Source organism: Pectinophora gossypiella, chromosome 12 (assembly GCF_024362695.1).
Source record: "Pectinophora gossypiella chromosome 12, ilPecGoss1.1, whole genome shotgun sequence".
NCBI classification, from domain to species: Eukaryota; Metazoa; Arthropoda; class Insecta; order Lepidoptera; family Gelechiidae; genus Pectinophora; species Pectinophora gossypiella.
Genome location: NC_065415.1, coordinates 1,839,842 through 1,852,260, shown reverse-complemented (window position 1 = coordinate 1,852,260; position 12,419 = coordinate 1,839,842). Strand labels below are relative to the sequence as shown.

General features: G+C 39.0%; 1 protein-coding gene across 2 annotated transcripts in view; it reads left to right on the top strand.

Moving 5' to 3' along the window:
- LOC126371434 (adhesion G protein-coupled receptor A3) overlaps nucleotides 1-12,419 on the top strand; it is a 233,458-nt gene that overhangs the window by 4,217 nt on the left and 216,822 nt on the right. The window contains exons 5-9 of one of the 2 annotated variants that reach the window (XR_007567042.1): nucleotides 537-685; nucleotides 1,544-1,714; nucleotides 2,782-3,013; nucleotides 3,648-3,779; nucleotides 5,484-9,168. Coding sequence is in view for 1 of the 2 variants with exons in the window: in XM_050016717.1 (XP_049872674.1) it covers nucleotides 537-685; nucleotides 1,544-1,714; nucleotides 2,782-3,013; nucleotides 3,648-3,779; nucleotides 5,484-8,281 (3,482 nt within the window). In the remaining variant the exon portion in view is untranslated. Of the gene's footprint in view, nucleotides 1-536; nucleotides 686-1,543; nucleotides 1,715-2,781; nucleotides 3,014-3,647; nucleotides 3,780-5,483; nucleotides 12,306-12,419 lie in introns of those variants that run through there. The other variant, XM_050016717.1, reaches the window with a different exon arrangement.

The following is a 12,419-nucleotide window of genomic DNA, read 5'->3' as shown; positions in this document are numbered from 1 at the left end:
TCTGCACATACTGGCCTTTCGTTCTGACCGTCAATCTTTTCAAATTATGAAATTCTCATTCCATTCCGCATTTCCTTTCATTTTACACTGACTCATTGCATCCTCGACCTTCATAAGAAAAACATACATTATACTGTTTAGATCTGGCCGTGCCCTCTTATTCCTGATTTGTTTGTGAAGTGTTATTAATAAACTATATATATTCATGCTTGCTTCTAATTTATCATCGTTATCATCGTCATTCCTCTACTCTGCCGGCACGTCGGGATACCATCCTCACCACCCAGCGTGCTGGAATGTTGTACATTATGTTCTATATACATACATACAGGCGGGTAACCATCTCCGGCCCGCACCATTTCTTATCGGGCGCTGATGTCACCCTCTTTGGGTTTTACTTTAGTCTTAAATGCTCCCACTTACTTCTGCGCGGGGACTGTGTGTCGGTCGCATTTGCGTATCAAGCGGTGCATGGTAACAATGCGGTTTTTGTTTCAGTATTGAAGGCATCTTGACCGATACATTGTTACTTCCAGGTTCAGCGCTATTGGACGTGATAAGCGCAGCGATGAACATAACACCGTCAGTGATGACGGCGGCAGAGACGAGCCACGGCGCGTGCACACGCCTGCTGCGCGCCGCTGAAGACATCTCCAACTTTACTGGCAATGTGCAGGGGCATAAGGTAGGCAAGGTCTTCGTGACTTAAACTTCTTTTGTTAGAGATGTAATGTTGATAATTTCTGTAACATAACATAATATTTTTTTTTATTAAGTATTTTTTTTATTTCGTGAGTACTTTCTGTAAAGTAATGAGTAGTTTAATACACGCCAACAGTATAGATCAGTAAAAAAATCTTGAGTTTGGAGAATTACTGTTGAGTTTAAAATGGCCACATCGAAGAAATTCATCTAAGAAAACAATATTGCAATTTGACATTTGCGCATGTAAAAGTAAGTGCGCAATGCAAACAAATGTCAAATACCAATATTGCTTTCTTAGATGAATTGCTTCCATGTGGCCATTTTAACCCCCCTGTCATCATCAATTTAAGAGCCACGTTCTTGTCGAAGAGCACAACTGAAAGTATTAAATAAAAAAACGAAAAGTAAGATGATGCTTCTGAAGGCACGTTAAGCCGTCGGTCCCGGTTACTACTTACTGATGTAAGTAAGTAATCGTTACATGAACCATGTCAGGGGCCTTTGGTGGCTCAATAGTAACCCTGACCCAGGGTTGATGAGGTTGGCAATCCACCTCACAACCCACACGATAGAAGAAGACCACAAAGATATTGTTGAGTTTGAGTGTACAGCTCTTTTCATCATCATCAATTTAAGAGCCACGCTCTTGTCGGTGTAGCATTTTCCATTCCAGTCTATCAAAGGCCAATTCCTTGACTTCCCTATAAGACACGACGTTAACCTTCTCTTTAATCTGTTCCATGTAAGCTCTTCTTGGTCTTCCCCTTCCTCTCTTTCCTTCTAGCTTTCCTTCTATGATGTTTTTACAGCTCTTTTACTCGACGCGTGTCCTCTCCAGGTAAACCTAGCAGTGGAGCGGTTCCCGGTGCGCGAGGGCTTCAGCGGCGTGACGTGCGTGTGGTACAGCGCCGAGGGCGGCGCGGGCCCGCGCCTGCACTGCACCACCACCAACCGCACCGTGGCGCCGCTGCTGGCCGTCAGCGACGCGCTCATCCACGCCAGCGTGCAGGTGACGAATATACATTGCACACACACACAAACATTTGTTTAAGACATCAGGGGAGATCCATGGGCTAAATCTTAGAAATCCAAATAAACTATACTTACGAATAAATTGTGAGGTTATGTAATTGTCTACGTGACTGTAACAACACCAAATGTATGACATAGGTTATAATGACTTTTTGACATATTTCTACAAAGAGAATCAGGTCCAAATTATGATGGTAGGGAGTATTATTTCATACGAGTTTATTGACATTAGTTACAAACTGAAGTATGCAAGCGTTCCCCAGATAATAGGTATTTTCAAAACGTCAAGCCAGCGGGATCAAAGAACTGCCTTTATAACTTTGGAACCGTTGAAGTACTATTTCGGTATTTTGCAGGGGGTGAGTACTATTTCGGTACTAATTTTTGGCGTTTAAATCAAAGCGAAAGACCTTGTCGTTAACTCTCGCCAAATTTCGCTCACCGTCAAGCTAGCAAGTGTAATAAAACATGGCTATAAATCCAGAACCATGATGGTACTAATTTTTTTACAACAGGTACTATTTTTTTCAATAAGAGTACTAATTTTTGGTATGGTAAAATTATTTTTTCATGCCCATTTTTTTTTTTGAGGTCGCTAGCTTGACGCACACGAATCTTTTTAAAACATACACAAGAAACATTACAGTACAACAGGCCAGAGTCCAACTAGTCAAATCACTTTTTAGTAAACGACAGTAATAAGTAAATTCATATTTTTTATTTTTATTTTATTCTATTTTAATATCATATTTTATTCATAATTGGCTTTTAAGAGTAAATACTAGGTAAATAGAGACTGCTCTGTCAACTAAATTACACTGTAATTGACACATATATAGACCCCGAGTTATTCATTCATTTTAAAATTAACAATTGTTAATCTCCCGTCCCTTTCCTTTTCGGCGGAGAAGAAAATGACAGATATAACTTAAAAATAAAATTAGATGGTGTTTACAGGAATCAGCACCATTATTATTTAAACTTACTTAAAAACCAGCTGTAACCTAACAACTACCCATATTAACCAACAAATCGTAATTCCAGATACCACAATCGCTGCTCTACGCAACAACAGACTCCGGAACCCTGTTGCAGACCAACCCTGAGTCGTTAATAGTGGCTATGTATGGTGACGCGTCGCTTTTCCCCGTGCTGCCGGAGCGAGAGAATGACGGCCATATGAGGGTCCATCGCGCGAAAGACTACTACGGACGCAGCACCAAGCGCGAAGACATCAATATGGAAATCACGTCGCCTGTTGTTGGCTTCCAGTTGAGTGAGTATTGACAAGAATGGAGAGCCGTGGTAGCCCAGTTGGTAGAACGCTTGCCTCTTACTTTGGCGTCCCAGGTTCGAATCCAGCACAGGCCTAAATGTCGAATTTGTTTTCGAATTCATGTTTGGATCATAAATGATTATCACGTGCTCATCGGTGAAGGAAAACCCTGTGATTCTGGAAAAGTTCTATCCGATTCTGACCCGGGGTTCTTTTTCTAGGGCCATGTTTGTCCTGGCTAAAAATGTGATAAAATTCAGTGGGAGATTAAAATCTGTGAAATGGTATACATTATGGTATATAATTATTTATGCAGACTTAGTTATTCAGCAACAAATCTTGTGTCGATTTTAGTCCCCCACTGAATTTTATCACATTTTTAGCCAGGATAGATAGAACTTTTCCAGAATCATAGGGAAAGCGTAAGCTTTCATTACATGCAAGTCTCATCAGTGCCGAGTTTTGGACAAGTTTTGCCCATTGTCCTTTCCCAAGAATAATAAAATCTTGGGAAAGGATAATGGGCGAAATTTTACTGATTTTACTTAATTTTTTTTTTTTTGTATTAAGTATGATATGCTATGGGTCGTTACCTGAAATAAAGATTATTATTATTATAAATCTCAATTTCCAGCGAACGTATCGATCCGCGGGGACCTGCTGGAGCCGATCATAGCGACGGTGCGGGCGAGCTCCGTAGGCGGGGTCGATGGCCGCGCGGCCGTGTGGGACCCCGACACCCGCCAGTGGCAGGACAACATGACTGGTAAGACATACTGGGAGTGACATACATGTTGTGGTATCACCATTGTGGTGATATTATGGGAGGTATATTTCATCATCAGCCGTACGACGCCCACTGCTGGGCATAGGCCACCCCCAAAGATCTCCACGACGATCGGTCCTGCGCTGCCCGCATCCAGCGGCTTCCCGCGACCTTCACCAGATCGTCGGTCCACCTTGTAGCGGGCCTACTCACTGGAGGTATATTTATTAGTCCACAATTAGATGTCTCCTGTATAATGGAATTTACCTAACGTTATCTGTATATACTAAATATGTATATACAGATAACGGCCTCCGTGGTCCAGTGGTTGAGCGTTGGGCTCACGATCCGGAGGCCCCGGGTTTGTATCCCAGTGGGGACATATCACAAAATTAACTTTGTGATCCCTAGTTTGGTTAGGACATTACAGGTAGAAAGTAAGATGATCCGTGCTTCGGAAGACGCGTTAAGTCGTTGGTCCCGGTTACTACTTACTGATGAAGTATTTAGTCGTTACATGAGCAATGTCAGGGGCCTTTGGCGGCTCAATAATAACCCTGACACCAGGGTTGGTATTCCACCTCACAACCCATATGATAAGAAGATGAAGACTGTATATTATTATATTATTTGGTTCTCACATAGATATGTAAACTCATAAAGTTCACAGCATACAATGACCCCGATTCCTGCAGACACCGCCTAATTTTATTTTAAGTTATATCCGTCATTTTCATATCCATCGAAAAGGAAAGGGACGGATGATTCACAGCTCTTAATTTTAGGAAGAATGAGTAAACGAATGAATAACCCGGGCGAATCAAAAGGTACGTCGCTGGTATGCAATCCGTTTGACGTGCTGTCTACTCAATTGTGTCGGGTTATTGACGGATGTAAAATTTTTAGACGGTTGGTTTAGATTTGTGCTTAAAATTGACGTGTGTTGCATAAATTTTATGCTTGTCGATTACCCGTCCCTTTCCTTTTCGGCGGATAAGAAAATGACAGATATAACTTTAAATAAAATTAGATGGTATTTATAGGAATTAGCACCAATATATAAATAAAAACTATATTGTGTCACTACATACTTAATAACATTTTTATCCTTATTTTCATAACACAAACCTACGGGATACTTCCCATAGGACGGGAGTCATAAAATTTGGCAAGAAAGAAGGTTTACAGCACAAGTAAAGGGAAAAATCCGAAAATTGTGTAGTGTCATCACAAAAAATAATCATTATGCAATTACAAACTTATTTGCAGTTGGCAAAACAATCGCGACCTATATCGATGTATGGAGCGAACAGTTTTTCAACGGCATTTTTTTTTGCCTACATCATCGTCCTAGCATTATCCACAGGGTCCGCTTACCTAACCTGAAGATTTCATAGTTCCCTCCGGGTGAGAGCCTTCAGCGCTCCCCATTTGTCCGGCCAAGTAGTTAATGCCATCTGCGGCAAATCTACAATAAGTCACGTCAAAAAAAAAAAACATAGTTCCGGTTTTTTACAGAAGCGACAACACACAGGGAAAACCAGCCCAATATAGTTTAGGTCACATACCTCCGAAAATGCATTTCTCGGGAATGTGGGTTTCCTCACGATGTTTTCTTTATTGCGATTACAAACTTTTTGCGGTTGGCCTCTAGTTTTTTGTGTGTCAGTTCAGTACACTATTAAATACCGCTACTCTTTTCAGATTGCAGAATATCCCACGTGATATCAGAAATGGTGATCATCAGCTGCACAAGACTCGCTTACGTTGGTCTACTTCAGAACGTGGAGACCGGCATATACGGAGCCCGCACCGACGGCGCGAGATTCAAGGTATCTCACCCCGCAGTTTATGTAGGAAGCCTTATTCTAATAGGTTGTGTTAGCTGCGCCACATTAACGTATATCATGTGCTACCCCGCCATACTGATGGCTAAGAAAACCAAACATGCCCTCATAAACACTTGGATAGCCATAGGACTACTCTGCTTCATGTATACCTTAGGCATCTACCAAACAGAAGACGTCAAATTGTGCCAGATTTTAGGACTGCTAATACACTATCTGTCTCTTTCATGCCTGTTATGGATGTGTGTGTCGGCTAGTAATATGTACAAGTGGGTGACAAAGACGCATAATCCTGTTAGGACTCCAGAAGAAGATATACCACCTGACGTTCCAGTTCAGAAACCTATATTAGGACTGTATTTAGTCGGTTGGGGTATTGCTCTGATCGTCTGTGGGATTTCTGGAGCTGTTAACTTAAAGGACTACGCCGGTTATTCCCAATGTTTCTTAAGTACCGCCCCGGCTCTAAGCGCTTTATTCGTACCTGGAGGTATACTGCTAATGTTCTTATTAGTACTATTCCTCCTAATCCGTTGTACTATAAGAAGCATGAACGTACAGTTATCAGAAGGCACACAAGCGACTGAAAATGTCGATTTGGAAATGTGGGAACCGAATCAGGCGAATGAAAACGCTGAAAGAAGAAGTATTAAGTCAGCGGTAGATTCCGAAGTCGACGACATAGAACATACGCCGATAATACAGCTTCGAGCGCAAGTTATTGTGTTATGTTTGTATATGTCTGTATGGACATGTGGGGCAATAGCTGTGTACAGGCCTTTACCAGCTTACCTGCCATATCAGGAAGACATCTGCAGTATTATATACGCAGTTTGCGCTACTGTCTTGGGCACTTTTATTCTATTCTTCTACGGAATCGCGAGAAGTGACGTCAGAGCCCAATGGTCTATGATGCATTGCTATTTGCAGAAAAGCAAGCAATGTTGTAGGAACAGAAGCGTTTTCGATACAAATCAATCGAATTTGCCGTCGAACCAAACCGCAGCGCCATTGGCACATCCCATACCAAACGATAACAGATCCAGGTCTGGTAGTAGAAGCTCTAACAGAACTAATTCAAAGACCAACAACAGTGGAACTTTTAAAGCCGGTGCTGAACTGAACGGACAGACGCTGCAAAAAGATCTACTCAAAAACACGAATGGAAAAACCCCAAATATAAACTTAGTAGTCTTACACAGACAACAGTATAGATCTAATAACTCTATGATGACATATCCAGATTCTTCAAATGTTGGACCAGAAGTGTTCTACAATCCCAATCAAATGAACGTTGCTAAAAAATTCTTCAAGAAACAAAGGCAGAATATGAAGAGGAATTGTCTCGAACTGCCTTCGAGACGTGATTGCGACAATGATTCCCATATGTCCCTACCCTTGCCTTCAAAAGAAGCTTATAACGGTGTTGCTAATATTATAAATTCTGGTTCCAAAGTAAACAATACAAATCTACACGTTGAAAGATCGAACAACGGTATCAAAGAGACGCGACACGGAGCGAATCCCAATTTACTTGAAGACGAAACGAAAGATTACAAAAATTATTCAATGGATAGAAAATCGTGGAATAAAAGTGAGGAACCGAAATCTAGTAGGGTTATGAATATCTACACTAACGTCCCAGAAACACAAGTGCCACAGCACCAAATAATCAAAGCTGTTACGAAACCTTTCAACGTGCAAAGAACGAGTATTTCTGAAGAATGTTTGCAAAGTCACGCGGAGCAACCAGAAATGAGAACAATATCCCAACAGTGCAGTCTAGAATATTCCTCAGCGTCAGAAATCGCGATGCCTCACACTTGTTCCGACCAAACTTTGAACACTCATTCAGAACTCACTTCGTTCCAAGAAAGTGCTCTATGTTCAACCAATGAAATCACTGACACTGAAAGTTTCGGACAGTATATTGACTACTTGCAACCAAATAAGCAGGAGAACAAAGACGGCGTAGATAAGAGTCTTCAAGACATATCTGAAGAATGCACGATGAATAGTGACGAGATTAACAGGTCTAGTACACCGCAGCACTTAGAAGGTGATGCAGGGGAAATGGACAATTTGCTCCAAAACGCGGAACCTCAAGGTTCCAAAGAGAAAATAGACGGAGAGAAAGACACATTTTTCATGGCGAAAACTACGTACGATTTCGAAACGTGTAGTACGAATGCTAGCGAAGCCGGCTTTGAGAATGAAAGCGATATTTACTGCCCTAACTACCAAATGTCTGAAGTTAGCATTCGGAGTCATGGTCTGTATGCTCCATCACCATCCTCTATGTGTCCGAACGAAATAAGTTTTAGCAACGAAGATGTGTCGAACATTGAGAGCCAGTATGTGAACTACGATCCTGGTTGGAGAAAGACGATCAAAAGCAATCCAAAGTTAGGCAAATACGTGCCGACACCAGCTTTAAGCTGCCCTGATGTGAACAGAGAGAGTCCTGTTTCATTCAGCAGTGAGTTAGACGAGTTATACACTCAGATAACGAGTAGAGATAAGGAAAGGACACCGCGAAAGGAAGGTCTGGATGTGACAATAAATAGTGACGTCACACTCAAACCTACGGACAGTGACAGTTGTGTGAGCGAGGCAGTATCAGATGTAGAGGTTAAGGGGGAAACGACGGTGTAATCCACCTTTTGTGTTCGAGTTGAAACATGGCCTGAGTCTGTTGTACATTGGAATGAGCTTAGTGATGCCTGAGTAAGCACAAATGAACAAAACTTCAAAAATAATAAGAGGTGTTAATCATAGTTGACAATAGACAGAGATGTTAAGTAAATTAAGATAAAGATTCATCCATCATCATGATCGTCTTCATCGTGTCTTAGTCCACTTTTGAATCATACAGTTATCTAAAGAGATAGCTTCAAATTGTAAAGAAAACCATCACCAAAAACTTAAAATTAATCTTAATCGTCTCCAGGCTTTCCAAGGTGGCATGGATTAAACTATTACTGCCTTACAAACGGAAGACTAAAGATAATACCAGATTATAATATAGTCTACGTCACGAAAGAAGTCCCGCGGCCGAGTCGCTAGTGTCAAAGTTTCTACATAGAATTATTACGACTTGTCAATTAGTTCCATTAAAATCCGTGGACGTTTCTCCTGCCACGGATTATATTTTAAACATGGTAGTATTTTTAGTCTTCGTTTTGCGATAAGGCGGAGTGTTCTAACATGGTACGGAATTACGGATGACAGTTTTTAGAATAGTACATTTGATTACTTGGATTGAATCTTTACACTATACACTCGACTCGGCTGGCTTGTGTTGTTTTGTGCCATGTGACCGATGATGGTATTGTCTCTTTCACACTAAACTGTACTCTATATTTCTGTCCTGTTGTCATACCGTGTTAAAGCACAAATAGTATAGGCAGAGTATTATATCCAAGTGCTTGAGACCACCTATAGTATTTCTATTAGGTGGGGTGGTGTGGCTGAAATCGTAGTTTTGGTTAGGAAAAGAGTTTACGCTTAGCATCGACTGTACGTATCCGCGATATACAGGTGTTAGTGACATCGTAACGAATACTAAGGGGGATGATTTAGACCATGAATCTGAGTTAATATCAAGTGGAATTTTCGGTTGCAAAATTAATGATTTTTTAGTTTTTTATAATTATTTTCGAATGGAATTGGAATTTCCTAACGGAAAATCAAGAAAATTTTAGTGTTTTATTAAATTATTTTTAATTCCATACTTTTGCGACGGAAAATTCCACTTGGTATCAACTCAGAATCATGGTCTGAATCATCCCTCAAAGTTTTCGTTACGGTGTCACTAACACCCTATATAGTCAATTTGTGCCATGTCTTTGAGTTTAGATTATGAGTTATTTATTTCAATCAAACAAAAATTGTTAGAAATTTAGGTGAATTTGCTATTCTATTTACAAATAATTCTATTACAAGTACCTAGTTCAAGTAGTTACTTTTACTTCGATTACTTGTAAAGTTCTTTGCGTTCAAAATAAGAATGAAGTTGAACTTGTTGAATCTTACCACCTTAATGGTCTCTAAAATGTTTGGTTTATATACAAAGAATGTTTTAATTAACATTTAGCGTTTTTTGCGTTTTTCAATATTATAAAATCAACTAATATAATATGAAAATAGCTCAATCACACAATAATGTATAACACAACATAAGCTGACGACTATATACACGATTGGGTTAGTCAGAGGTACATCCATCGCAAGATGAATTAAGTACCCACGCGTCACCGAGCTTTCTGTTCAACCTGCGAAATATAATACAATAGGCAATATATAAGCATATATACAAGCATATATACAAGCATATATACAAGCATATATACAAGCATATATACATGTATATATCGTAAGGCCCAGATGCCTTTTGAAATCCAAATCCCATTGTTTAACTATTGTGTCTGGAAATCCGGGCGTTACGAGGATATAGAAGCATGTATTATTCTACATTTATACATGTTATAATCATTTACGTTTGTTGGTAACAGAATGCTCGGTGGGGTGTGGGTACTTAGTTCTTCTTGCGTTGGATGTACTTCTGACTACTCAAATTAGGATACGGCGTGAGCTTATGTTGTGTTATAATTACTTGCTAAGATCAAACTTTCAACATCTCACTCTAGGAACATTCTTTATTAACTGGCCAAGACTAATAAATAATACGTAACTATCGCAAAGACATTTCGCAGATTGACTTAAATAATTAGTGCCATTACTTAAGTTTGTATAATTTTTGCGTTAAGTTGTATAGTAATTGTAAAGTTATTTATTTCTAAGACTTATTTCTCTGAGTCTGGGCGAATGCTTCTGTCGTGTCTTCAGCCTTTAGGCTTCAGTGTAAATGTATGAACAACGTTATTGTGCCAAATTTTGTAATGGATTGTTGTAAACTGCCGGTTATTATATTTTTCGCAACGAACTTTCATACAACTTCCATATAAGCGACATTGTAAGTAATATTAACACGAAAAATGACGATTTGATTTGGTCTGTCTTGCTTGCCGCGATAAAAAAAAAAAACATTATTTAAATAGCTGCACAGACGGCAAGATTTGGTACAGCGTACCAAGTTCGAACGTCTGTATTTTGTAGCAGAAGCTGGGCAGACCAAAGCTTCAAAATACTCAATACATTTAACATTTCCATTCATTAAAAAATATGATATAATACATTTTCCAATTTGAAAAGTTCCTTCAAAAATTTTCGGTATTATAAAACTGACTGAATTCACTCCCGCCTTATTTCTAGTCCACATCGTCATCGTCTCATTTTTGTACGGTCTTAGACATTTAGAGAATTTTAAAATACTACTCGTTTATATAAATATTCTTTGAACGGTATTTTATTGAAATCATCCCGCTGTATGGTACCCACTATCTACATAGACGCGAGGAATGTTGTGAACTTTGACCAACGGACGTAAGAAGTTTATATATGTAGACTGTTGACGCTGCGTCTACTGGTCTATGTTCGCGTATTTGTCGCGTTACCTAGATAGTATGTATCACACTGCAGGGACAGGTATTATATTATAAGAATATAAAACCCTTTTTCTTATTTTCTACAAAAGTACTGTAATTTTTTAGAAAGTATACTCTTCTAGAAGTAGAAGTTTTCAACTTTCGCACAAAATAGAGAAGAATATTTATATGGACGAGTTTTATGGAGATAACGCAGTATTTAACAGTGTGCCTATTGATGTTGTAATATACTTTACTATCTAAATATAAGGCCTACACGTTGATTTTGAGATATTTTAGACTAAAATTGTCAAAATATTGTAAACGGGCTGTGTAAATTTTATTTATCTTGTATAATTAGTATTGGCGCACAATTCTATAAATATTATAAGGATACAATAAAATCGTCTGTGGAAAAGACGGAGCGACTTATTTGCTATAGTTGCACAGACGGCAAGTTTTTGTACAGCGTACCAAATTCGAACGTCTGTATTTCTTAAAGTCTAATTTGGAGTTCGCTTCATTAATATATTAAAACTAACTTAATCATATAATACTAACCGCCTTACCAATAAAAAATAAACAAACGGGAACTTGTGTATGTAAATATTTGACGGCCAAGTAAAGTTCACTCGAATTGTTTGATAATTGAATTCAATTTTGCTTGGCTGTAAAATACTTAACAAGTATTTGTTACGCCGCTCGTTTTCATTGCTTATTGTTAAGGCGGTGACTCTAAAACGCAGAGCTTTGGCGTGAACACGATTCGAATTTCAAACTAATTTCCATCGACTGTGCATCCTGGCAAAGTCACATCCAATTTACTTCTCTCGAATGAACTTTGTAAAATTTGCACAGCTCGTGAACCAGTTATAATAGTCTTTGTAGTATAAAACAAACTACTTAAATAATGTATGGAACTAGCAGCCTTGTTTGATATGCGAGCTATTGTGATATACATACTTCCTTCGCGTCCACACAGACGGTAAGATTTGGTACTACGTACAAAGTATGACCGTCTGTGCGGACATTTACGTTGCGCAGTTGAATGCGCAGCTTATTATAGTATTATGTAGCGACGTTTCGAAAACTATTGACATTTTGTGAATATAATATATTATTGATAGTGAAAATTTATAAACGGTTAGCTTTTTGTGGGCATATTGCGTATTAAAAGAGGCATTTGCACTTGATGTTTTGTTTTATTTCATTATCAAAGTAAGTAAAATTATTATTCAATAAAATCTACATTTACAATTCTTAACCCAATTAAGTAACGTAAGATAAAACCTGGTAACTTTTTTTAT